General features: G+C 57.0%; 1 protein-coding gene across 2 annotated transcripts in view; it reads right to left on the bottom strand.

Annotated features, from left to right (window-relative positions):
- The window catches only part of PXDN (peroxidasin), a 66,895-nt gene extending 39,358 nt beyond the window's left edge, over positions 1-27,537 (bottom strand). For both annotated transcript variants that reach the window (XM_030844492.2, XM_060309567.1), the window contains exons 1-3: positions 27,320-27,537; positions 3,844-3,915; positions 2,611-2,682 (exon numbers count right to left, since the gene is read on the bottom strand). In XM_030844492.2, the coding sequence (XP_030700352.1) occupies positions 2,611-2,682; positions 3,844-3,915; positions 27,320-27,519 (344 nt within the window). In that variant the 5' untranslated portion in view covers positions 27,520-27,537. The remainder of the gene's footprint in view (positions 1-2,610; positions 2,683-3,843; positions 3,916-27,319) is intronic.
- Between the last annotated feature and the right edge of the window lie 230 nt (positions 27,538-27,767).

Here is a 27,767-nt window from a genome sequence, read left to right as displayed (position 1 = left end):
CTGGGTGCCCGGTGGCTGGGCCCTCACCTACCTACCCACTTAATAAACGACACCGCTTTGTCTCAACGCTTGTAACGTCGCCTACTTCATTTCCAGGACATGCGTTTTACTTAATAATATTTGGTGCACGGCCCAGTCTAACAGGACCTGCTGTGCTGCCTTTAATCGCTGCAATCCTTCCAAGCGTTTCCCCTTCTCTCTCTGTGCAAATCTGCTGAGGCGATTTCAGCAAGAACTACAGGCCTTAACACAAGCCAGCCAGAATTCCCCCTGAAACTGAGGCCCAGTGCCTGAAAGAGGCCTGGCACAGACATTACTCCTCCAGGCTGCCGGGTCTGAGCCCTTGAACTGCCACCTACTGGCTGTGTGTCTTGAACAAGAATTAACGTTCTCTGCCTCAGTTTCTCCGTATGTAAGATGGAGTGAATAGCAGGACCTCACGGGATCACTGAAATTCAACCAATATATAGAGAGCTTTCGAACAGGGCCTCACACGTGCAACTCCTGTCCAGGTGTGAGTTGCTTCTCCTACTGCTAACCCTACAGGAGGTGAGTCTGAACAAAGGTTTCTGTGCCTGTCTCTTAAACACACACAAGCAAAACAAAGTATCAACACGGACATCACCTTGCATGCACTTCAAGAAGATGAGAGTAAAGGAATCCTGTCAAACAGTACATGCAGTTGAACCAAGCTAGGACGTATGAATGCATGCTGGTAAGGACACTGGAGCGTAATCTGTTTTCCTAAGAATAACTCGGTATTGATCATGATCTAACAGTAAATCATACATAATTTTCTACTTCATCAGAGAGTTGACCCTTTGAATATGAGTTCTAACTACCTGAAGGGTTAATTTTCATCATCCGGAAAGCTTAATGAAGGCAAAGGTATATTCCTTACCAGAAGTCACTGGAGCTCCAACACGTAAGGAACATTCAACCTCCAAAAATACACTTTGGCACTGATTAGATAAATACCAAGGCTGCAATAATCAGTAAACTGTGGAAGCCTTCTTCAAACATTTAAGATGCATACCGCACGGTCTCCTAAGTCAGTGCCTGTCAGGATGGACCCTCCCGATGTGGTCTGGGAAGTCGGAGGAGAAGGCTGGGTCACGGGATACCTTCCCGCCACAGCTGCATCCCTGTCCTGGTGTCTGTTCTCACAGCGGTCCATCTCCCCCCCCCCCCGCCCCCACCCCCCGACCACTGCTCAGCCCATCCCGGTGACCCTGGAACCTACCGCGTGGGTGTCTCGGATGAGTTCAGGTGGGAGGGGGAAGGGTTGGCACGTGGATGCCTTGACAGGAAGCCCGTCAACAGACGAGGTTTAAAAGTATTACTTTTAAAAACTGTCTTAAGTGAAAAATGAAGTATCCCTAACTACTAGGGTAAATGATAAGTTGCTCTTAAGTAATTCAAACCAAAAAAATAAAAAATAAAAAAATTTTTTTCTTAGAAACAGACTAAACATGCACACACGCACTGCAAATACTGGCTCTCAGTTAACGGACTCTGCTTCTAAGAAATCCAGGCTTTCTTCTGGGGCTTACACAGCACTTAAAATCAAAAACCAAAACAAAACGTAAGTAAATAAATGAAAAGACCTTTCCCTCATTTTAAAAATGAGCAACAAAGCTTAGTGTGAACATTGTTAATGAAAAATTAATATACTGCATCAAAAGTGATGGAGAAAAGTGTGTAGACACGACACTTTCAGATTCTTTGTGGACGAAGATGTATTTAATAAACAGTTAATGTTATCTCTTGCTCATAACCACTGTCTCACCTAAACTCAACAGGACTTGGAGACGTCCAGGTTCACTTAAGCCACACGTTTTCCCCCAAATCACTGATACCAGTCCCTCATTAAAATGGGTCTAGCTGAACAGTCCTAAAATGAAGAGTAATCTCCTCAAAGCACATGGTACTTACTTCTAATCTGTTAGAACCAGCAATGTATTCAGTGTTTTGTTAAAGTTTCCAACTTCAAAATAAGTGCCTGTGAAGGTACTGAACCAGGCGAGGTCACTTTCTAACTGCAAAAGTGACTTCAACAAGCAGATGTTTTAAATGCTAATAAACTCATTAATTCAAATCAAATTTTAAAGGTAGAATAAAATTTAACTACATAAAAATAAGAGGTGAAATCACTTGGCGGAAGATAGGGAAAATCAGCAGGAATTAGTGACATTCCAGAGGGATCTGTCATTCCCATCTCACATCTCGCCCACCCTGAAAGCTCAGATCCCACAAAGTATGTCAGCTGTCCACACTGGCGGCTGAACATAACTCACCACCTTCCACCTCAAGAAGCGTCATTATTACCCGAGGATGATTTTCAGAGGCTATAGTTTTTAATTTTATTCAACCTATTCTACTTAAGGCTTAGCAGATAAACACTAGAAATCACATAAGGCAGCACTTTATACTGATAACAGCTCACTTTAAAAGTCCCAACCAAAGTTTCACTCACCTTTCGGAAATAAAACCTCTTTTTCACATGACTGTATTCACAATAATTCATGAACAGTACAATGTTTAGCTCAGTGAGTAAACAGTCCGAATACAGGTAACAGACTCTGGTGTAAAGAACTGGTCATGACTTACAGGTATTTTAGATTCTCCAAGTCTTCAAATGACCCACCAGGTATACTCTTGATTTGATTATTGTTGAGAAGCCTGTGAAAGAAAGTCTCAGTAAGAATTTAAAAAACAACACGCTTCTGAATCGTGTTATGATTAAGCCACAGACCTAATACCGACGTTCGCTAAATGCAAATTAACACAAGCAAGAGCACTGCTGGTGCTGGGTGCTCCCGGCTGCAGGTTTCCTCAGGGAGGTCCATATCAGCGCACACTGCCACAGCTCTGCATACAGTGGAGAAGCAATCCCCTCTCTCCTGCACAGAGACGTCTCTTCCATTTCCCCGCCAGCCAGCTGGGAGGCCCTCGCGGAGGTGCAGGGTGTCCCGGAGGTGGGTGTCTCACCATAGAGCTTTCCTTTTCACAAGGAGGGAGCTGGGTCCGAGCCACCCGTGTCCCCCCCACAAGGCTTACACAGCAGTGGTGAACGTTCCTGACCCCCAGGGCCTGCACAGAACAGTCACCTCCTGGGGCAGAAGGGCCAGAACCCGTCTCCGCCCACGGCATTCAGCACAGCCCATGGCAGCCCGGAGTTGGGGTCTAAACCCTGGGACACAGCTGGACAGCACCCCAACCCCACCAGGGCCCGTACTGGCTCGGAGGAGGGCCATCCCCTCGACCCTGCAGTGGGAGACGTGACCAGCACAGGCCTGGATCACACCCAGAGGATGGACAGGTTCACAGAGGTCAGATGAGACACACGGGGACAAAGGCCATGACGGCTGCCAATCCTGGGACCCAGTCCTGGCATCTTAACGAGCAAATCCCTCTGTCAGGCTCCACGGCAAAACTTCTCAGCCATGCCCACCCACAGCGGGCAATGGGGTTGACGTCCCTCAGCCTTCAGGATGTATCCCCAGGGGAAAGGTGTGATGATTTCTCAGAGCCCAGCCTCGGGATGTACCCACAGGGAAAGGTGTGATAATTTTTTTTTTTTTTTTTTTTGCGGTACGCGGGCCTCTCACTGCTGTGGCCTCTCCCGTTGCGGAGCACAGGCTCCGGACGCGCAGGCTCAGCGCCCATGGCTCACGGGCCCAGCCGCTCCACGGCACGTGGGATCTTCCCGGACCGGGGCACGAACCCGCGTCCCCTGCATCGGCAGGCGGACTCTCAACCACTGCGCCACCAGGGAAGCCCCTGGTGTGATAATTTTGATATCTCTTTTCTACCGGCTCCCAGTACAATGTTTGGACTTACAATGTGTTCAAGTTTCTCAGCCCCCTGAAGGCCCCCGGCTGGATCTCTCTGATTCTGTTAAAGCGAAGATCCCTGTGAAGAGACAAGAAATGCATTTACGGAGAGAAATCTGCAATTGTCACTAGTTGTGTGTCATCTTTAAGCATTCAGTTTCCAAGCAGCAATAAGGCATTTAAGAAACTAAACCTCCCTGTTCATTCCTTGAATGCATCAACCCTGGGCCAAGGCTAACAAAGACATGAATATTTGTCTGAATGACAGGTGGACGCTCTCACCTCACAGAGTTTGTTTAAACAATAATTATGGGGAGACAACAGGTTCCTTGGTCACCCATCCATCCGTCTCCGCCAGCCCACGGGAACGCTCAGGGCTCAGTGTTAAGACAACACACAGGGTGGATTTGCAGGGCCTCACGAAGGGAGTCACCCCTGGAGCAGGCGTGGAAACACTGGGGTTCCCTCCGGTAACCTCTGAGCTGGAACTCGCTCCCCCAGTAAGGACATTTAGCCCGGACGCTCAGAGCCACAAAGCTCATTCAGCTTGCGAGCTGGAAAAACAAGGCTCTTTCATATGTGCATGTTAACACGGTAGATAAAATTAAATGCACAAGTAGAAGAGTGGACGGAGGGAGGGCCTGAGCAGCCCAGGAGAGACCAGAGCCTGAGGCAGAAGCCGGCCCGGCAGCAGGAGACGCGCGGACATGGGGCAGGCCTGCGGGGCTCAGGCCGGGGCCAGGAGTGCCGGGACAGAAGGTCTGCTGAGATGCCCGCTCCCACCCTCCTCCAGCTTGACTTAAAATCTATCAGTTGACCAAGTATGAAAGTCACTGACAACTAAACACAAAGACCCCTTTCTTGACCAAAGAATCTTAGAAAAATTAAAGTTCCTTCCTCACAGGCTGAACCCCTTCCATCACAGCCCAACAGGGATCATGACGGGCTGAACTGTGTCCCCACCAGTTCACACGTTGAAGCCGGACTCCCAGGTTCTCAGAACGTGATCTTATTTGGGGACAGAGTCCTTCCCGAGGTGACCAAGTCCCAGTGAGGTCACAGGGGTGGCCCTGGTCCAAGACGGCCGGTGTCCTTGTAAAAAGGGGAGAATTGGAGACGGCACACGGGGGAAGGCCAAGGACCGCGGCAAACCTCCAGAGCCGGGCGGCGGGCGGCGTGGCGGCACGGCCTGGCTCAGAAGCCCCCTCGCGGCCACAGAAGGAGCCCGCCCTGCCAGCTGACCTTGGATGTCCAGCCTCTGGGACTCGGGGAGAACAGACTCCTGTCCTGTCGGTGGTGCCTCGATAGGGCGGCCACAGGAAACCCCCACGGGCATCCTGGTCCAGGTCACGCGTGGACAGCTCTCCTACGACACTTACTGAGCCCTTTCGGCGTTCATCACCTTTTCAGGAATCTGATTATGTTGACCTGATCCAACAGCTCTCACTGATGACAGAACTGGTGTGAGTTTGCGGTGGAGGCTCCCCGGAAAGCGCTTGTTCGAGCGGCTGAAGCCACCCTTGTCTGCGTCGGGCAGCGCGTGCACGGCCTTCGGGCATTTGCTGCCTCCTCGGGACCCAGGCAAGCGGTCAGCACCTGACCCTCACCCGGCTTCACTCTCTTTGGAGGCCCTGTTGCCCACCAGCATGCTCCCCCAGGACCCCTCCTCCCCTGCACAGACAGGCTTGTTTTCTAATAAAGAGTAATTTACGTTCATATTCAGAACAGAGTGCGCGGCCCCCTTGGGGGGGAGCTGGGAAGGGGAGGGCAGATGGGGCCAGCGCCCCGGGACCCTAACACTCCCCGCACTTCCTGCTTTCTTCTCAGCTTCAGAGGGCTAAGGTGGCCCCGTCAGCGTCTGGTTCTGTCCCCCAAGAGCTTAACCCTGGTCCTTCAAGCCCCCCTCATGCCCTGATCCTAGCGCAGCGCCAGGCCCGTCCACTTTCCCCAGACAAGATGCAACATCAAGTCCACCTCCTCTCCTCTACCACCAATGCTTGGCCAGGCCCGGCCATGTCTGCAAACCCGATCTCACTCTTGGGCTGGACGCCGTCCATGACTGCCCAGCCCACTGCTCCCATCACTGTAACAAAAGTCCTGACCGGGACTGCGGCGGCCTTTCCGGTGGGCCCCGTCCACCCCTCCTAATGCTTCAGGCCCATGGGCAGCCTGCATGGAGGACCCAGGTCCCCCGACCAGGGATGCAGCCTGCAGACCTCTAAGTGGACCGTGTGCCCAACCCACTGCCAGCGCTGGGCGAGGGGCCTTTCAGGGCAGCCACGTGCACCTCCACGTGGCCCACACGGTGCATCATAGCCAGATAGAACTTTCGTTTCCATTTCCTGCAACACATAAACGGTTCCAAAGCGTTATCACTAATAAGTAAGTAACTGTTCATCGAGGCGCGTCTGGAGGCCACATCCCTGCCCCTCACAGCTTCCCCTCCTCCCCGGTCGCTCTTTGGGGTTACTCTACCTCACCCTTCCACTGTTTCCTTTGGAAAATCTAAGCAAATAGAACGTGTGTCTATTTCCCTCCCTTGCACAAAAGGCAGCTCCCTGTGAACACGCTTCTCCTCCCGGGATAAACTGCGGAGCTTCCCGCAGTCGTGTGTGGACATGGCCGCACCTCCTTCCGGGCAGCGACCGTGGCCCGTGCTCGGGCCACCTGGGAGGGCCGCTGCGAGCCGGCACGGGCAGTGGCCGGGACTGGCTCTCTGGACCCCTCAATTCACACTGTCGCTGAGGTATTCACGGAATCGATTCCTAGAAAGGCGTGGCTGGGCCGAAGGATAAACAGGCGTCGTGACAGCTGACATCTCTGGGCTTGCTAAGTGCCCATCACTTCCATAAACACACGTGGTCCACACACGCCACACGCTGTGGGAGCCCGGCGTCGCACGGGAGCGGGTGACCTGCGGGAACCAGGCCCGGGCACTGCCTTTCATCCTCTGCTCCCAGCATGCGGCTGAGCGGTGAGGGCTCCAGGAGGCTGGCGACCGGGGACAAAGCAGCCCAAGGGCGACTGCACGTCCAGACCAGGCGGGCAGGCCCCCCAGAGCCCAGGGGCTGGTGCAGCCCGCGAGCAGGCGAAGGTTAAGGGCAGGCTGTGCACGGCGGCAGGGAGGGACACAGTCGGCGGGGGCGGCCCCAGGCTGAGAGGCGTGGCCACCGCTGGTGGGAGGGGCCTGGAGGAGTAAAGTGACAGTAGGCGGGGACAGGCCTGAGGGCCCAGCGGCACACGCACCACGCTTCCCGTGCTCACGTCCACCTGCCTAAGCGCTCCGAGCCCTCGCCAACCACATCCCTAAGGGCTGACCCGGGTGCGTCCGCCAGAAACACGGCGCCCAAGCACGGGGCTTCCCAGGCCAGGTCTGAGCGGCGCGGATGTCAGTGGGACCGGACCTCACCCCGCCTATGCCTGCCAGCTATGCTAGGAAGGCAAGGCCCGACGCCCCTCTTTCCGGGCAGACCCCAGAGCAGTGTCTGCAGGGAGCAGCCTTGAAGGATGGGTAATGCCACCTCCGGTCACCCTAATACTTGCCCACCACTCCCCCTAAAAGGGTGGCCTCCCCAAGGTCAGTGCTTCTCTCCTCCGAGGGACGTGAGGGCTCAGGAACCAATGCCCTTGTCTTTGACCCCAGGCTCCAGGAAGGAGAGAGCCTGAACGTCACACCCTCGACGGGAGCTGTGTCTCTAGGTGATAAAGTGATGCGTCAGGCGTTTCTGGCATCACGCGCTTCACTGCAGAGTTGGGTTCACCTACGTTCATGACACTTAACCACAGGACTCACTTTTAGTCCCCCCCAAAATCCAGTACTGATGCTGCTGATTTTTAAAATATAATTTAACTCAGGGCTTCCCTGGTGGCTCAGTGGTTAAGAATCCACCTGCCAACGCAGGAGACACGGGTTCGAGCCCTGGTCCGGGAAGATCCCACGTGCCACGGAGCAACTAAGTCCGTGCGCCACAACTACTGAGGCTGCGTGCCGCAACTAGTGAAGCCCGTGCTCCGCCACAAGAGAAGCCACCGCAGTGAGAAGCCCGCGCACCGCAATGAAGAGTAGCCCCCGCTCGCCTCAACTAGAGAAAGCCCGCGCACAGCAACGAAGACCCAACACAGCCAAAATAAATAAATAAATAAAATAAATTTAAATATATGTGTGTGTATATATATATAATTTAACTCAATTCAGTATTTACTGAGTAGCTTTGAAAAAACAGGGGTCATGGCTAGAAATCACAGAATGTTGAGACACTATGATACATGTATTTTTATTGGTTTTCATCTCTTCCTCCTTTCACAGAAAACAATAGAAGAAATAGCTAAAGGAATGAGGGGGAAAGGAAACACGACAGATGGAGAAGCAGACGCTGGCGGCGGGACGCAGGTCTGGCGCAGAGTATCCCAGCCGCCAGTGCAGAGACAGCCTGATCAAGTACACGATCGTGAGCTCCAAAGAGCCCTCGGCACGCTGCCCGGGAGAAGTGAAGCTTTACCGATGCTGAGACACAGGCAAAGCTTCTCACAAACACTGGGCACGCAGGTGTACCTCCCAAGCACAAGCCTCGTGACTGGCTCTGCGTGTGTGCTGCCCCCTCCCTGTACGCACTGGCAGGACTTCAGTGTGTGATGCGGGCGAGCAGTTACAGAACTTCATCCTGTCCATCCAAGTGCATCCTTCCAGCCTCCGAGGCCTCCCTGGACGCTGATTTGTATCAAGGACTCACTATCCTCCCAGGAGTGTGTCACCTACAGGTGTCATAGGCACACACTCTCCTTCTTCACTCAAATTACTGAAATTTAAAAAAAAACAAAACAGGGGCTTCCCTGGTGGTCCAGCCGCTAAGAATTCGCCTTCCAACGCAGGGGACGTGGGTTCGATCCATGATCGGGGAACTAAGATCCCACGTGCCGCGGGGCAACTAAGCCCGTGCGCCACAACTACTGAGCCCGCGTGCCACAGCTAGAGAGAAGCCCGCACGCTGCAACTAAGACTCGATGCAGCCAAATAAATATAAAAAATTAATTAATTAAAAAACAAAACCCAAAACAGAAATGTAGGTCAGCAAAGGAAAAAGCAGCGTCCGATGGTGAAGAGCACGTGGGTTCTGGTCAGAGGCTGGGGAGAGGCCACACGGGGCCAGGTATCCTGGACGAGGGACAGTGACAGAACCTACACTTGCACCCATCGCAGGGGGACAGCCCTGCTCCAGCGGGACCCAGGGCCTGGACACGCCATCTCTGCATGTGCAGGGTGCTCCCGGACACCGGACGGTCCAGCGTCCACTTCAACAACATGACAGCCCATCCCTCCCGAGGGCCCAGGGTGACCACGCGTCCTGGCTGCCCCTCAGCCCCACACCTGTTAAAAAGCGCTTTACTTTCAGGAGTGGAGCCGTCAGGGGCCCGAAGTCCTGGCTGCCCAGGTTCCGCCCCTCGTCCTCCTTGCCATGGCACGAGGTGACCCCAGGCGGCCTGAAGGGACGAGCTCAGAAGAGTCACAGAGGTCAGCGGTTGAACCGCCACCGTGGCAAAAGGCCAGGTTGCTGGGTCTGCTTTTTCCTCCCCCTGTGCTGTGGACTTCTGTAAAACACAGAAAACGTTATGTCGTCCGACGTGGCAGCAGAGCCCAGTTGCCAGGAAAACGCCTGTACTTATCAGTGACAGAGCGGCCCTTGTGCGATCAGTTGTGCAGACGGCACTCCGGGCCTGGCTTCTTCGGATGACGTCCAGGGCACCAGAGAACAGGCGGGCCCTCCCCACCCAGGAGCCTCAGGGCGCAGGGAGAGGGGCCCCGGCGGAATCGTGCCCCCCCCCCCACCGAGGGCTGGCGCTCCCGTCGAGGGGAGCTGGCGTCGGGGTCTCTAGAGAACTTCCCTCTGGAGCCCTCCCAGGAGGTGGGTAATGTGCAGGCCCCTGGGTGCCGGGGGTGCCCGAGGGGCGAGTCCTTTATTCTCCAGAAACAGCTCTGAATTTCCTGCTGCGTCTGCTCTTCATCCAGAATCTCAGGTCCCAGAAAAAGGCCACACGGACAGAGGAGGGACGTGGGTGCTTGCAACACAATTCGCTAAGTGTTTCATCTTTCTGTCGTCTCCGCTTCCAGGATGTAAGCACGTGGAACCAGGGGCCCACCTCTTGGCTCGAGAGAACGGAACCTGCTTGGAGGGGCTCCCTCAGTGCTGCTGACGGACGGACCCGGGACGGTCCCTGAGCTGCTGCCGTCTCCGGGCCAACGGGTCCTCCTGCGCGGCCACCTCCCACTCCTGGGGAGGGGGACTAAAACACGGCTCGGGGGTCGGCAGCCCTTCACACGGGGCGGGGGACGCACTCCGAGGGGCAGCAGCGTCCAAACTCTGCTGGGCCCTCAACCCGCCGCCCCAGCTCAGCGTCCTGAAGGTGGGACCTGAATTAGGTCAACTCTTCCACAACCTTCTGATCAACTCGGTAAAGTCTGGTTCACTGAGTCATGTGTATGAATAAAGAGAAAACGGGAAGGCAAAAAAAAAAAAGCCATTGTTTTCTCCTGATAGAGAATTTTCAAAACACTGAATGGTTCAAAGCCCAGGACAGAAAACTATTTCGAAAGAAAACGGACTTTAGGAAATAAACCAAGGTATTGACTCATCCAAAGGAAGCTCGCGTGGAAGAGCGTTTACTCCGGTTTGGGTTTTAGGTTTCGTACAGCTAAAAAGAGAGGCGAGGAAGAGCTTAGAGTGTTTTGCCAACTGGGAGTGAGAAGTGAGCTCCCACCTCGGAGAGGACCCTGGTTTCCACCTGATGGCCCGCACAGACCACGCAACAGCCAACATGTCCGTCACCCTGAAAGCATCACTGCGTCACTGCTGCTGACAACCGAGGGCAGTTCAGTGCTGGAGGGGGGGCTCTGTGGACAGCCCTCAGCAAACAGCGTTCAAGAGATGCACTGCCCCTGCAACCTCTCCAGCCCGCCAGGAGTCAGCAGGGACGCTGCTCATTTGAGGACGATTCGGTTCATCGCCTCGCCACTGCACTTGGACCGTTGGGTCATTTGTTAAGAACCTCCTTGGTGTCACATCGCTGGGCCCCCAGGGAGCACTCGAGGGGCCCAACTCCAGCCCAGATCCCATCCCTCCCCTCCCAGAACCGGGGAAGGTGCCAGAGGAAGGCACAGCTGGCTGTGCTCCAAGACTGGCCACGTGGGCCCAGGCAGTGACCCTGTCCCCTAAAAGGCCGGGCAGAAAGATGGTGGGATTCGGTCCCACGCGGTCTCCATGGCAACCTCTCCACTCCGTTGTCACGGCTACGTAGCCGAAGGCAGTGCCACAGCAAGGGACCTGCTCTGATCATGCGCAGCTGTGATCACACCTGAGGTTTGAAACGCAAAAACCTGCGACATCAGGAAGCACTACCTTCTGTTTTCAACTATTTAAAAACGTAAAATGCAGAGTTCACAGGACAGCAAAAGCAGGCGCTGGCTGCTCCGGGTCTGGACGAGGGTGCGGTGAGGCAGCTGTCTGCCCACCGTCCCAGGAGACTGGCCGTTCCTGGGCCTCCGTGTCAGGGGCATCGTCTGGGCCACGTGCAATGTCAAGCCTGCCCCCCACCGCCCCGCGCCGCCTCACGGATGAACAAAACGTATCTACTGGTTCACGCGCTGCAGGCTGCGTCCTCTGGGAAAAATGCCCGAACTTCTCCCACGGCTGTTTAAAAACCGAAATCAGTGTTTTTCTTGCTTTCCAGACCAAAAAATGGCCATAGCTGTGTACCAAAGACTCCTCTCTCCCAAGGCCCCTTCACGGCATCCCAGGACGCCCCCATGCAGGGGGCGAAGCCGAAGACAGCAGTGCAATTAGGGCAAAAGGCCCCCCTCTGTCTCTCAAGCAAACGCGGAGCCGAAACAGCAGCCTGGACGAGCGTGAAATCCGTTCTGCCCAGCGCGGCGCGTCAGTGAAAACACGGTGGCCTGACGCCCTTCTAGAGAGCAACAGCCCAGGAAGCAGTGCGCACACACGCCAGCAGAACCCGGCCCAGGCGTGGGAAACGGAGCTCCGCTTCTGCCGGAGAACAGGAGCAGGTGCGGGTGAGCGCGTCTCCGCGTGGGCGGGGTCTCTGCAACACCGCAGCTCCCCTGTCCCCCGCAAGGGGTCTCGGGGTCTCTGCCGGGCCCGGCTTCGCGCTCCAGCCCGTGGAAGCCCGAGGGGCTGCAGGGGTGAAGACACGGGCCTGGGCCCTGGTCTCGCCCTGAGTGGCCACCGCGAGCCTTGCGCCCATCCAAGGGGCCCCGAAAGCCTTCCGTCCAGGTCCCACGTGGGACATGGGAGGAATCTGTGCATGTGTGCCCACGTGTGTCCCCAGACACACCTCCTCCAGGACAGGGCGCCCCGAGAGCTGCTCTGCGTAGGTGGATCAGTTTCCGAGTCGGGCACCAGGCAGGTCCAGATTCAAATCCCTGCTCTGCTCTTCCCTGGCTGTGCAATCCTGGACAAATGCCTTGACTTCTCTGATCCTTCCTCGGTTTGCTCATCTGCAGGATAAGGGGATGATGTCCCTGCCTCTCCTGTGAGGACCACATGAACCGAGACCAGCGAAGCAGGAAACAGGCCGGGGACAGGACCAGAGAGGCGGCAGCGGGCGGGGGTGGTGGGCACAGGTCACAGGTGCACCGAGTGCGCGGCAGCCCGGAAAGGGATGGGCCACCTCCCGCTGGCGTGCGCGGTGAGCCTTCATCTCACACTCAGAGGAGAGGTTCAGAGAAGGCAGTTAACTGGCCTGAAACCACACAGCCCACCTGGGCAGCCTACAGGGGGGCCTGGGGCCTCATCCTCCGCGCCAAAAGCGTGTCCCCGAGACCCCCCTTCCCCAGGCACAGTCCCACCAGCCCCCATCAGTGTGACCTGAAGACATCAGAGCGGCACCCAGCAAGCCCCAGTTTCCACCTGGTGAAGATGCAGGTGCGGCTGGAAAGACTGGTGTAATTTCAGCACAGCATTTCTCTGGGGCGCCGAAGCCATCCCAAGTCCATGTCCAGAAACCCGGCCGTGTGAGACTCCCCTCCCACTGCCCATCCCCCAGCAGGTCTCTACCCAGCGAGGAGTCCACAGCGCGTTCCCAGGTCCGACGCCCCCGGATCAGCACAAACGCTTTCAGCCGCGGCAGGTGGATCCAACCAGTCTCAGCGGCTTTCCTGACTGGTAACCACACCAGCAAGAACAAGGGATGCTGGACACCACGGGGAAGACTCCACGGGCCAGCTCCGGAGACTCGCCTCATTTACCTGATGGTGAAACTGCTGACATGGGCAAGTCCTATTAACAGCGGAGTCTCATGCAGAAGGAATCACAGAATTAGAACATTAGCCCGGCTGGACGGGCAGGTCAGGAACCACCAGAAGAGACGCCAAAGCACCTGCTGACGGGCCCGGCCTCCCCCTGGCTCCGCACGCGCTCAAGGCACCATCCACGCGCGTGGACCCCGACCCCGCGCCCTGCAGGGCTGGCCAGACTAAATGGACGGACACCGGCGGCCCAGCATGTCCACGGCTGCCACCTGCCGCCCGGTCCTGGCTCCGCCCCTGACCTGCCACCTGCCGGGCACAGACATCAGCCCACAGCCGTGCTGTGGCCTCACCTGGAAACCAGACGCTCAGTGAGTCAGGACGGAGACCACGTGCCTGGAAGACGGCCACCTCGGGGTGAGCGGGGAGAGGCACACAGGGACCCACTGACACCACCCCTGGGTCACCAAGGTGATCCAGGCACAGAGGAAAGCTCACAGACGGAGAAGCAGATGGGACAGGTGGAGGGAGGGGCAGGGTGCACACAGGCACACAGGTTTCTCCTCGTGGAGGGTCAGGAGATCAGTAATACAGAAGTAAGTCCACGGACGCCCTGGGAAGAGACAAAGTTTCTACGCCCCAAGGGTTACGGGATGCAGGATAGAAAGTATTTTTCTTTTCCTTACCGTGTTAAAAAATCTTAAATGAACGATCACGCTTATATAATAGCTCATAACTAAAAGATGTTTTTTTTCCTTTCCTTGCTAAATGTAATTTTAAACAAACTAATCAAGTTTTGGGCTCAAGCAATAAAAACTCATTCAACAACTTGCAGCCTCAACCAGGAACAGGGGCGCCACACCCGCTGGCTCTTCTCTGAGAGTCTCTCTCCCGGGCCAGAGGTGCCTTCACAGGCGTCCAGGTGTCCGCGCTCCAGCCACCCCCCTGCCCCACCTCTGCCCTCTCTGCTTCACTGGAGCTCTGAGCCTCTAATGGGCTTTTATGGCTGCCCTGGACCCTCACAGCACAGCCTGCCAGCCTCAGCTCCACCGCTGACTGTTTATTCCCTTAGTATTTTCTAGTTCCTGTTCCCCAGAGAGACATGTGTCTGAGCTAAGCCTGATCACAAGTAACCGGCCAGCACGTGGACTGACTGTCTTGGATCTGGTATCCACCTGGATCCAACCAGCTATGGCTGAGAGAACCAGGGTCACGCGACACTCGACACAGACCGGCATCAGTCAGGGTTCCCTGGAGAAACAGAACCAACAGGACGTGTGTGTGCGTGTGTGTGGGGGTGGGGGGGTGCGCATGTACAGAGAGAGACTGAGATTGGTTTCTGTTAAGGAAAGACTTATTGTGGAGGCCGGCAGGTCCACAGTTTGCAGGTGAGCCTGCAGGATGGATCCCCAGGGAAGGGCCGCCGTCTGCTCCCAGGGCCGTGTCCTGCTTTTCTTCTCTTAAGTCTTTCCACTGATGGGGGTGAGGTCCACCTGCGCCGTGGAGGGCCATCTGCTTACTTACTCACTTAAGTGTTCATCTCCTCTAAAAACACCTCCGCAGAAACCTCTAGAATAATGTTTGACCAAATATCTGGGCACTGTGTCCCAGCCAAGTTGACACATAAAGCTAACCACCACAGACACCCAAGCGTGCTGAGATGTACCCTACTTGTTACAACAAATATTATAATTTACACAATTGAATGGGCTGAGTTTGTTCTTACAGAGACAGACAGAGCTTACTCTTTGAGTTCAGCAAAATAAACGGATAAATCATGTTATCCCACTGGGCGTTCGTCCAAGACTTAGCCAACTGGCAAGCGGACAGTCACAGAACCCAGCAGAGACCAAGCCCAGGAAGCAGATTTCAGGCTCTGCCAAACAGATTGATTTTTCCTGTTGCTTTTCTAACAGCCTCGAATCAGACTGCGCTGTAGTTACTACCACGGAGGAAATGGATCAAAAACAGAATCAACAGATACTGATACCAAATAGTTACCCTCCACCAAGACGCTCCGGGAGCATCTAACCGAGGAGGCTTCCTACACACACAGATCTTGAGTTTTTAGGAAGACGGGACGTGCAAGCCAAGTTCATTACTGAATGAGAACACATTTCTAGGGTGTAAGCGATGGGGTTTCATCAACCAGGACGAAAGAAGTGTGGGGCCAATAATAAACCCCAAGGACCTTAAAGTGGATGGTCAGAGGCGAGCCCTCAGGAAAGGTTCCGAGGGGAGGGGACACGAAACGGAGCCTTGTGACGGGAGGAAAGGTGGTCGAGGTGGTCCTTAGCCGACCACCTTAGCCGAGGTGGTCCCTCCTGAAATTTCCCCTCTGCTTTCATTAAGGGGATCCCACGCTGCCAGCCTGACCTGCCTCGCCAGCCTCTCCTTGGCAGGGATGCCAGCGCAGTCCTCTCCCTGTGCCCTGATGTCCAGACTTCTCATGGTCTCACAGTCCTTCTCCAGTGAGAAATCGAGAAGCCCTAATGCAGCGCCCACCGCATGTAATGCACTGGGTTATCTCCAGCACCCAGGTACTAGTCCAGCAGGATCCTTGAAAGAACTGAGAAAGTAATCACTCTAATCATTTTCTGTTGGGCTTCCTTCTCTCACAACCCAGCTGAGAAAGGCTGCTAGACACGCAACTCTGAGAAACCACAGAAAAATGGGAAGAAGGCTTCTCTAAGACTAGGGAAAATAACGAGGAAGTTGGATTTTAAGCCAGTGCATTCTGAGTTTAGGAGGAAAGAGGCTTGGGTCTAAGAAAGTTCTTCCCAGGCGACCTCCTTTCTATAACCACCCCCTCCCCTTGCTGGGCTTCCAACCCCACCCCGGAACCACGGGGGTGGGACGGATTGGGGACAGGTCTGCATCAGGATAGAGGCGCACAGCCTACACCACAGACTCTGCCTCATGGCAGTGGGGTCTACACATCTCAGCACCAGTGCCTGACACTTACCAAGGACACCAGAATGAGGGGGGGGAGGGACAAACAGACGGGCAGATGGATGGATGGATGAATGGATGAAGCCGTAGGTGGTTATGGAAGGATAGATGCATGAATGGATGAATGGGTGGACAGATGGAAAGGCAGATGGATGGATGGATGGATAGATGGATGGACGGACAGATGGACGGGCAGATGGAAGGGCAGGTGGAAGGGCAGATGGATGGATAGATGGATGGACGGACAGATGGACGGACAGATGGAAGGGCAGATGGATGGATGGACGGACAGATGGACGGACAGATGGAAGGACAGATGGAAGGGCAGATGGATGGATGGATGGATGGATGGATGGATGGATAGATAGATGGACGGACAGATGGACGGACAGATGGAAGGGCAGATGGATGGATGGATGGGCGGAGAGATGCGTGGGTGAGTGGATGGAAGGGGTGACACAGGCATTGACCTAAGAAAATTGCACATCAAAATAACACGCACAAGGAAACAAATGCTCAGGATTAATATTTGGCCACCTGCTGCCATGCCAATACCAACATCCCGCGTGTCTGAATAAGTAACAACGATGACTAACTGCACCCGCTTTAATTGCTATTTTTAAAAGTTGAAGTGCTGCTTAGCTGGTTATGGACTTTTAGAAATATTGTTTCATTCCAGGAAGTGACAAGCCTAATCTAGGCTCTTCCCCTAAAGGAAGCCGTGACGAGGAAAAGAAGCATAAATGTAACCAGCGCTGCAGATGGGTGCAGCCCGCATTCCTGGGCGAACGGCTCCGCACTTGTCTGCAATCTCATTTCTTTCTGAGTAAAGAAATCTCCCGCCTGAGGGCTGTGTTGGCCTCACTTTTCCCCACAGACGGGAACATATCAATCCAAACGTTGCAGGGGCAAAATCTTCCCATCTTTACCAATCCCAGCCTTTCATTTATTTAGAGTAACTCTGAATTTCCATTCACATCCTTAATTCTTAGCAAATAATTAACGTTAGATCTGGCAGGAACGGCATTTTAGAAAAGTTGGGAAAGGCAGGAGCTCGATTACGGAGCGTTTCCTGGGTCCCACAAAAGGCACCTTCCGGGTGCAGCATCACAAGGGGAGTTTAGACGCTTCTTGAACACTTGGGTTTGGCCTGGGAGAGAGAACGCCTATCTAAGAAGCACTGAAAACGAGCCTGGTGGTATTTCCTGTTTGCATCGCAAGTATCTGCTTCAATTAAAGGAGCCCCGGCGTCCTAGCTCTCTCCCGCTGCCTGTCTTCCCTCCTCTGGACTCCTCTGGTTCACATCCGGGTCAATAAACCCAGATGTGATGATAACAATAGCTTCCCCAGCAGAGCATCGACCAGGCAGGCTGTGTCAGGAGTTACACACGCATCCCCTTCCTCATGCCCAGGACGCCCCTGCAGGTGGGAAACCGAGGCTTCAAGGGGTGAGAACCCTGCCCAGGGGTGCACATCGGGAAAGCTGGGAACCAGCGCCCCAGCCGGGGCCGACCACACCCTGAGCTGCAGCCTGGCTGGACGAGCTCTCCTTCCCCCTCAGTGGGACGGGCATCTCCCACAAGGTCAGCCTCCGTCATCAACACCATGGCTCCGTCTCCCTGCCCAGGAGACCACAGCTTGGCCAAACCGAAGGCAGCCTTGTCCATTTCCACGCCCGGCACCTTGCCTGCAATATCTCCACGCAGGTTCCTCCTGGCATGTCGCATATAATAATTAACAACTTTGAACTTGACAGAACCTCAAAGGCAAGAAACTTTCTCCCCAGAGAAGATTAGGCGGAGACTGCTGAAGGTTAGAAGTGTCCTGCTGCTCTGGGGGGAACTGCTCGGCTCCTAACCAGCCACGTAAACCCTGAGACCCCACTCCGAGGAAGGCCTGGGGTGAGCGAGGGGAGACCTTGCGGGGCAGGCAGCGCGACGAGGCCCCTCCCCAGTCCCCGCGCCCTGAGGTCACAGCGTCTCCACTTGGAAAACGGGAGGGCGCTGTCCCGCCCCATCGCTCACGGATTCCGGATTTGAGAATTTTCCCAAAGTCGATCCTCGTGGTGTCTCTGTCACCACCGAGGACGGGCACAGAGATGACGATGATGTGTCCAGTGTCCTTTTCAGGGTCTATTTGGTGCCATGTTGCTCGCATTTTTGTGCCTTTTGTTGGTGACTCTGCTGTTTAAAATTGCCCCCGAGTGCGGTGCCAACAGGCGTCCGGTCACGGGGAAAACACGTGTGTGTGGGGTCGGCTTCCTCCGGGCACGAGTCTGTGCTGCCCTGAGCTCCACGTTGACAAACCAACAACAGACGTCAAGTAAGGTGTCTGTCAACAGAAGCTCACAAAGCCGGGTTGTGCCTCAATCGATGGATGACAACAGTGCCGTGGCCTGCGCCGGGCTGGACGCTGACCCTGCGTCTCTTGGAAGCAAGGGTCCTGGGTCACTAACTCAGAATTCGCAGAGACTACGTAGAACACAGCCCTGCGAATAACGAGAATCAACCTTAAACTTCGCCTCCGCTGACAGAGATGGTGCTGAGCTGGGCCTCTCCCAGCCCCTCCCACCTCAGATCTCGGGGCCCGGCGGAGACATCCAACCACAGGGCAGAGACCACACAGGAAACTGGCCACAGACGGGGTGGCCGGGACCCAACATAAGCCAGGCTGCACTGCAGCCTGGGGAGGGGCCCACACAGGAGCTGGCACAGTCTTCAGGACGTGCTGGCATCAAAGCCTCCAGAGAGAAAACCCGGGACCACCATCGAAGTGCGGCTACCGAGGGAGGGCGCACAGGTGCGCGTGCCACGTCTCCACGGTCAGGTGTGAGAGGCGCCCTCGGGGCCGTGCGCCCCGCATCCTGCAGACGATCCACAGAACACAGCAGACGTAGACGGCTGACAGACAGATGGAGCGGCAGACACGGACAGACATGCAGACACCCCAGCATTCCGTGTCCACGTGCGCTCACATGACTGTTCGTGTATCTGAGGGAAAGCCCGGCAGGTTAACAGTTTCCTCTAATGATAGAAATGTGAGTCATTTATTATGGTGTTTTTATTTGTATTTTCACATTTTTCTGCCATGAACATGTACAGCTTGCATAAAAATATTTTAAAATATGTTGGAAAAGAAGAGTAAACAGGACAGGGCACTGGAGTGGGTGAGGGGCAGGCTCCACAACCTCCTGCTTGCAGCTGCTGGGGAGACGCTACCCCCCAACTACCCCCCCCCCCGGGGGCGGAAAGGCTGTACCTCCAGCCAAACTCCACCCACGATGACCACCCCTGCAGGGCCTGAGAGAAGGCAGCCGGCAAATTTCCAAAAACCCAGCGTAAACCCAAATATGCCTCGTCCTGGCAGAAAATCTGGAGTCAAGCGCTTGGCTTCTAAGAAACCCGACTGTGATCTACGGGTTACCGCCACAGGCGGTTCAACACCTGCCACGATAATTACACGGCGCAGCTCTCTGTTGAGGAGGAATGAACAAAATTCTTGTTAGAAGAAGGAGCTTCTAGTTTTTAAGCTCTGTTTACCCATGATGGCCCCTGCTACAGCCCACAGTGGGACCTAAACTAACGGGGGGCTGGAGCAGGGGGCCGCCATATGGCACAGGACACGGGAAGCAGGGCCAACACTTCGCAGCCATCTCTGTTCTGCACATGAGGGGCCAGAGGTGCCCACATGCAACAGCAGCGCCTGGAGAGGACACAGTGAAGGCAGCACGGCAGCCACGCACCACCTGTCCAGCACGTCCGACACTCCCAGTGCAGTTTTCCTTCCCGGGAAGGGCCTAAACAACGTGCCAGATGCCGCCAGGCACCAGGTGGGGACAGGAGACCAGTGCCCCCAGGCAATGTGCACACAAGTGGTGTGTCCCCTCGGGGCCGTCGAAGCCCTGGACCCTCCTCTCGCTCACTCCCCCCTCCGCTTCCCTGACAGCCTGGAGGGCCAGGGACCAGGACGGCAGAGCTACAGGGTGGACAGAGCCTGGGTCCCCAGGTCACTGGTAGAGCACCGTTACCTTAAAGGGCCAGACAGGAAAGGTACTGTCATGTCACAGCTACCCAGCTCTGCCTTTGGCGTCAGAAGCAGCCGCAGCCACAGGTGGGCGAAGGGCGTGGCACCCAGGCCACGGCCCTGCTGGCCGGGTCTGCAGGCCCCGGGCTGAGCGCAGAGCCTCCAGTGACAGCTGCCAGCGAGGACATCTGCCCTGGGTTCTGTGTGAGGGAAGTAGGAGCTCACACTTTTACGCCGCCGAGACCCTGCGACCATTTACTTTGCAGCTGCAGTTGAACCCCCCTGCCCGACACAACAGCCTTCCAAAGGCAAACGGGGAGCAGCGGGTTGGACGGTTTTTAGTTTGGGGCGTGTGAAAGCATTACTCTACTTGTTACTTTCTTCATAAGCCACACTGCTATAAAGCTGCAGAAGAATTTAATGAAGGTTTTACAAAATTACAAGAAGAGATGGGATAACAGGGGCCAGACCTCCTCCCATCTGAAACAACCAAAAGCTGACAAAATACATGAAACAACTGTTTTCAAGATACCGCGCAGGGGTCAGGAATGGACAGGATCCCCGAGGGAGTGAAAACGAAGGAGGTGAGCACAGAACCGCCCCAGGTTGCTGCCCAAGGGACGGCGAGAACCCACAGGACGCAGACAGGACAGCTAGAGCTCCAGGGACAGAAACAGGACACCAGGGAGCCTGGAGCGTCAAGCGCTCAGCGCAGCCGTGCGTGTGAGGGCAATAAAGCTCAGAGCAGAGATCAGCAAAACAGAGAAAGGAAAAACCAAAGAGAAAGATCCATGCGTCCGAAAGCTGGGTTTCTGCAAAGGTCAATACAACGGAAAAACGTCTAGGCGACCGATCAGGAGAAAACGGGAGAGCAGACAGGCGTTTCCGACACCAGGAACCAGAGAACGGACGTCCCTACACATCTTCAGACGTTCGGAGGGTAACGGGGAACTTCACGATGGACGGCTGTCCCAGGATCGTGCGACGTGGCCGAGCTCCCAGCTCCCAGGGCTCACTCAGGAAGAAACTGTCCCCAACAGCCCTGTGTTTACTGAAGAGTTTGAGATCACAGTTTAAAACCCTCGCAGGAAGCCCAGCCCAGCCCGGGGGCTTCCCTGGGAAGCTGGAGCAGACCTCTAAGCGGCACTAAGCCGCGTGCCCCCTGCTCTCCCCTCACACCCGCTCTGGGAGGCAAGGTCTGCCCTGATACGCAAAGCAGACAAAGACATTCCAGGACAGGAGAACAAAGCCCAGAGCCCCTGGTGAGCACAGATGCAGTCATGCCCAGTGAGGCAGAACTCGGGACGAAGGGCTGCCAGGGGCGCGGACCCCGCGGGTGAGGACGCTCCTGACTGTGGCGACGGCTGCACAGACCGGACACAGCACGGTCCCCCGAGCGCGCACCGCGAACACGAACTCCTGCTGTCCTGCCAGCGGAATCCCCACGAGGCTTCTGATTTTCCTCAGGGAAAATTCATCCAGACAGAGGTCGGAAAAGGGAATCGTCACTGGTTAAGCTTCCACCACGGACCTGACCGTAGAACAGAAGGGGACGAGCCTGCGGGCTGCCCGTGGGCCTCTGAGCTCCGTGGGCTGGGTGACAGCAGCCTGTACGCACCCAGCCGCCCTCCCGAGCTCCCCTGGGGCTGGGCATCCAGACGCCAGCAGGCACCATCCCTCTGCAATGAGCTGGTCATCCGGTGGGCACCCAGCTCCGAACAGACCACCCTTCAAGGGAGGCTGACGGAAACCAGACAAGGCCAAGGAGAGCCCTGGGGACACAGCGTCAGATCACTGCCCACCCAGGGTCTGCGGGGGAAGTTCTCTGCAGTCTGCGTCCCCTCGGAGAGAAAGGCAACAGTGTCCAGAAAAAAGAAACTGATCAAATCAGCAGGGGTAACTGACCCTGTACCCGAGCCAGGAAAAGGGGAGCTGAGAATTAAGTCCTGAAACAACTAACACGTTCTGACTTCAACTTTTTGCCAGTTTTGATTCAGTCACATGAGTCATCGTTGGACTGAGCGAGCCCGGGATTTGCTAAGTTTTCTGTGGGCTGGGAGCATCTGAAGAGAAACCAAGGGACCAGGAGAGGAACACGTGGGGTTTCTATTTTTCAAAATTAACTTCAAGGTAAAGAAAACATGAACCACTGGACTTACCAATTTAGAAAGATCCTAAGTTATCGAAGATGTTATTTTAAACACCAAAAGGCATTCCCTCACCCAGTGACACACGTGGGCTGAGTTTTGTGCAGGTGCTACATGAGACACGTAGTTACCAGTTCAAGTTCAAGGCCGACCCCAGGGAGCTGCCGGCCAGCAGAGACATATAGTAACACACGAAATGTCCCAATTGACTATTTAAGCATCAAATTCAGTGATGTTTAACTGCGTTTCAATTGAATTCACCCAAAACTGTATTTGCAAATAAACCATTTGCTCGTGTACCCCCAAAAGCACATGGAACTGTCACAATTCAAACGCTCGTTAAACCGGACGCTAAGCTGAGAGACCTGACGTCTCGGGCACTGAAGGCCGGCAGCGCCCCGCCGGTGCACACTGGTGGAGGGAGACGGGAGGCTGGGCCCAACTCTAGCCCTGGGCGCTGCCCTCAGAGCTTGGCCGGGACCCCGAGGCCCCCATTCCCTCACCACGGCACCTACTCCAGTTTCTTCCTGTTGGCAAGTGCCCAGGAAAGAGGTCGGCATCTCCAGCCAACGAGACAGAACCTCCGACTCAGCCGGTGGGAACCAGCACAGGCACACGGACCTTCCAGCGCTCACCCATTTGTCAAACAGATGACGGGCCCAGCTCCGGAGACTGGGATGCTGTCGCTGTTCTGTTGACACCTGACCGTGGCACCTGTCCAGCCTGCCCCCCTGCCACCTCTTCTAATAAAATGCCCGCCTTCCCCAGGCAAGGAGCCCTCTCCCGCTTCCAGGCCACGCGTCCTCAGGCAGGGCAGGTCCTGTCCTTAGCTCCAGGGGCCGCCAGGCCCGGGCCTGGTGGGCATGACCGCCCACCGCCCAGGGTGTGCTGGGGACAGACAGCGGGTCTGTTCACACGATTCCCAGAACTCGGGCTTGTGACCGAGACTCACCTCCTGCACTTAGGCCATCGGAAGGGAAGCCGACGACAGCTGCCGGGCGTCACCAGCAGGGAAGCTGAGTCATAGCACTGAGGCGGCGGCCGGGGACGCACAGAGGGGAGGGGACCGCGTCCAGGCTGTGGTGTCCACACCCTGGACAAAGCGGAGCTGCCCCCGGATTCGCAGTCACAGGGCCCCATGTGCTCTTTTTACAACGACTTCCTTGACTCACTAATAACACAGTGAGGGGGGGGGGGGGCTTCTAGCTGCCCTGCTGCAGTTTCCAAGGAAGCTTTTCCAGATGCAGCTTCCAAAGGCATGTTTTCAAGAGTAAAGCTGTGTCCAAACTGAGCACGGCCCCAGGACCACTCCCTGATGGCTGACGTCACACACAGCATCCCAGGTGGCCTCTGGAAGCCTCCTCGGGTCACCGAGGTCTCCTCTCCGCGCACAGCACGCTGGGCGTTCTTAAAGCCGTGGGCTCAGGACACCACCATTTTGGAAAAATAAATTACCAACATTCAGATACATGAAAAATATCCCTCTGGGCTGCTGTGAGAATGAAGACTTCGACTTCATCCCAACAGGGGTCTAAGGGCAGAACCTGCTCGGGTAAGCCACGGGCTGCAGCTTCAGGCCCGTTGTCACGGCCTGCACGGTGTCCTGCAGAGACCGACAGCCAGAGGCTGCTTTGCTGACCTCGTGAGGCCTCACCCAGGGGAGGAGAGGCCAGCCCTGCCTGGAGGCCGAACGCGTCCCCGCAGGACGGGTGGCGGGAGAGAGGGAACTCCCTGAACCCCAGGAAGACAGGGGAGGGGACGTGCAGCTGACAGCCTGCCCACCTCCCGGCCCAGGAACGCTCCCTCGCTCCAGCCACCTGGAGGCCATAGGCCTCACCTGGGCGCACAGGGAAGCGGTGGGAAGTTGGATCCTCCCGTCGGCCGGCTTCCAGGAGCTCCAGTGGAGGCTGGTAAGGGGAGACGCTGTGCCTTGGGGGGCTAGTCCCCAGGGAGCACCAAGACCTACTCCGAGTATGGGAATATGACCCCAAAGACGGGTGGTCACTCGCCCAGACCTCCAGAGGCACTGGCGCCCAGGGCTGGCCTCCTGCAGGCCCCCTCGGCCAGACACGCCTGGATGGCCAGTTGCCCTCATCACAGGGCCGCAGGGCCTCCCTCCCCAGCACCCCTGGGGACCCAGGACCCTGAGAGGCGGGAACCGGAAGCTGGCCCAGGCCCAAACACACGGGTCAGCAGACGTCGAGGGATCTGAGGACAGCTGCCCGGCAGGCTGACCACAAGCCCAGGGGAGGAGCTCTCGCCAGCCCCCGGCCCCGGGCGCCCTCCGACGCCAGGGCTTCCTGTCACATGGACGGCGGCTTTGGAGCTGCCTGGACCGTGGGGTGGGAGCCAGCTTTAAGGAGGCGACCCCACGACCGCACAGACGAGGCCACGGAGAGAAGGACGGGGTCGGGGGTGGGGCGCGGAGGGCTCGCGAGGACTCATGAGGCGGGCGGTGTAGAACGTGTCCTCCCGAGAGGTCCCAGCGGAGGACGGAACCGGGCCAAGTAGACCGCACACTGCTTAGGTTTTAGCGCTAGCTGTTTCATCATCACCGTGACAAACGTCTCCCATAGTGCTGAGCAGAGTAAAATACTCAAAAACTAAACAAGTGTTTCTACAAAAGCTGAGCTGAGCTGAGTACCACACCCGCTGGGGAAGGGACCCGCTGCAGCCCCGGAGCCCGAGGGCTCCAGATCCCAGGGCGGCTAGAACGCCGCTTTCTACTTTCCAGGGTCAAACCGGAATCCCAGGACACTCTCGGACCATGATTTCTGAAGCCCAACCACGCGGCAAAACAGTCCACTCTCGGGCCCCACCTGGACACACCCTAAAACGCCCCGAGCAGGACACAAGTCTGACATGCCCAGAGATTCCCACTCAGTCTTTCTGGGGGGGCCGAGGGGAGGGTCCCGAAAGCAAAGGGATGAAGTGATGGCTGGACGGCCCAGTTAAGTCTGGGGCCGGGTCTTCACTTACCCTCACATCTTTCAAGTCCCCAGTTGCCACCAAATCATTTTTTAAAAATAGAAAACGGCAGCAGATGCATGAGAGCAGAGACCTGGGAGAAAAGCTGCAAGTGAACACTGAACGTTCCTGCACAAGTGGAACTTGTGACATGACTGCACCCCAACGAGCAGCCCCCCAGGAATGCGCCAGACCGGACCCCGCAGCCCACAGGCGGCAACATGGCGCCCCCAAGCTGGTCTCTGTCTCATCATCACCGCCCCCCTCTGTGTCCCCAGCTCCGGGCCCCCAGTTGGGCCCCCTCCCACCAGGACTCAGCTCTTCCCCTGTCCCTGGTGCACACCGGCAGCGATGGGAGCTTCCTCCCCCTGCGCCCGTGTCTACGCAGCTGTCAGCTGGGTCTGTGTCCATGTCAGCGATAATCTGCTTGGTTCTGTGAGGGATCTGGTCAGCTTTGCACGCCCTGCCCCCTCACAGAATCAACGAGACCACGCAAGGTCATTTCAAAGCATCTTTAAAAACTATAAAACCCCGCGAAAGCATAAGGCACAGGAGGATTTCTGGAAATCTTGCCAGTTACCTATCACGTCACTTTCCCTGCCTACCCTCAGCTGTTTTACAAAACCCTATGAGGTTCTGTGGAGAATCTCACCGCCCGCAGGACGCTGGTGGCTCCGTTTCTGTTCTACAACAACCACATTTTAAAATATTGTTCTTTTTAAAAAGCCATTAAGATGTGAGGGCAGAGCCCAGTACGAGTATTAGACTTCGGCCAGATGTGAAAAATGGCTTCAGGGTCCAGGTTTTTTCCACTGACTCACTGAAGAATTAAACGACTGCCTCCAGGACACCCTCACTTGGCCGGTTACGGGCCCCCTCCTCAGCGCCTGATGCCCTCCTGCTGGCCCGCCTCGGCTGGCTGGCCAGCCCTCCACACGGGAAGGAAGCCCGTGCCTGTCTCTCTCGGAGGAGCGGTTTCCAGGCTGCGAGGGGAGTCCCGCCGAGGACCCCGAAGGAAGCTGCCAGTATAGCCGGCGGCCGCTAGGAGAGTGGTCTGTCCGTGCACTTTGTTTTAAGAGTAGGAACACTGACCGCCCACTTCCTGAATAGTCCACTCAATATTTTACAACTTTCGCAGGCTCTTCGCGGTGCCAAAGTACTCTAGCTCAGCCGAGAAAAGTGGAAACTATTTTTGGCATTCAGAGGAGCAGCGGTAGGACGCTGAACACAGTCAGCGCCTGGAACGCAGGCTGCCTTTACAGATTTTGAAACTTTCTAATCAGAGGCGCAGCCAAATAGGCCTGCTGCACTCGGCGCACCCGGGGCCGGGATCCTCTAGGGAGGGCGGGGGTCGGCCGGCGAGGGCGCGATGCATCCTGCCAACCGGAGCGCCGGGTCTCCGACGGCACCACCAGGGCGCGCCCCGGCTGGAGATGAGGGCGGGGACGTGCCCCGGGAGCAAACCCGCTTGGACCCCGACTGTATTCACCCCCGGGCCGCCCGCGCTGCCCCGCAACTCGGGGACCCGCACCGCGGCGCCTCCCGGAACTCGGCCAGGCTAGCTCACGGCGCAGAGAAAGCCCCAGAGAACCGTGCGCCCCACGGGCCCCGGGACAACCCGGGCAGGAGGCTCTCGGCGCCCCGGCAGATGCGGGGACGTGAGGTCACGGAGGGTGCGCCACGGAGGGCCCCTCCCCGCCCCAGAGCCGGGACAGGGGTGCCGCGCTCGGGGAGGAGGGGAAAACGGGGAGCGGGAACCGCCGAGTAGAAGGAGGGGGGAAGAGGGGGAGGGGAGAGGAAGGGGGAGGAGAGGAAGCCGGAGGAGGGGGAAGCCGGGCCCCAGGAGAAGAGGGGGCCGGAGAGGGACGGGAGGGGGAGGAAGGCGAGCGGAGGAGGGGAGCCAGCAGGACCGGGCCGGGCAGGGCGGAGGGCTTTCCCCGGCGGCTGCAGACAACTTTCCCGTCCCTCGGGGATGCCGAGCTCCGAACAAAGGCGGCTCCGGAGGCGGCGCGCGCTGCGCTCAGGTCCGCCCCCCTCCCGGCCACGGAGGACAAAGGCGCTGCCGCGCGACCCTCCCCCCGGCCCCCGGGACCCGGCCGCCCCGCGCGCCCACGTCCCCCGCGCCCCGCCGGACTCACAGGATGGAGGTCTGCGGCGCCACGGCGGGCACGGCCTCCAGCAGCAGATGCATGCAGCGCACCGTGGTGCGGAAGCACAGGCAGCGGCTCGGACACCCGTTGCCCTGCTTGGGGGCGACCGCGGCCAGTGCCCCCCAGCACGAGCACAGCACGAGCGCCAGCAAGCAGGGGCGCGCGGGGCGCGCGTCGCGCACGGCCATGGCCCACGGCGCGCAGGACGCTTGGACTCCGCGACCGACCGCGAGGGCCCGGCGTGTCCAGCGCCGCCGGCTGCGGCCCACGTCCCAGCTGCGCGCGGGGGGCGGGGGGCGCCAGCTGTGCACATGCGCGCGGCTCCTCCCCGCCCGCCCCCTCCTCCCCAAGGGCCGGGGCGGGGCGAGGACCTCCTGCCGGGCGTCGGGCCGCGGCGCTGCCCCGGGTGCGGAGCTCAGGTTGGGCCCCCGGGTTC

Source organism: Globicephala melas, chromosome 12, assembly GCF_963455315.2.
Source record: "Globicephala melas chromosome 12, mGloMel1.2, whole genome shotgun sequence".
Taxonomy (NCBI): domain Eukaryota; kingdom Metazoa; phylum Chordata; class Mammalia; order Artiodactyla; family Delphinidae; genus Globicephala; species Globicephala melas.
The sequence above is the reverse complement of the archived record's forward strand: the minus strand, read 5'-3'. Positions and strand labels throughout refer to the sequence as shown.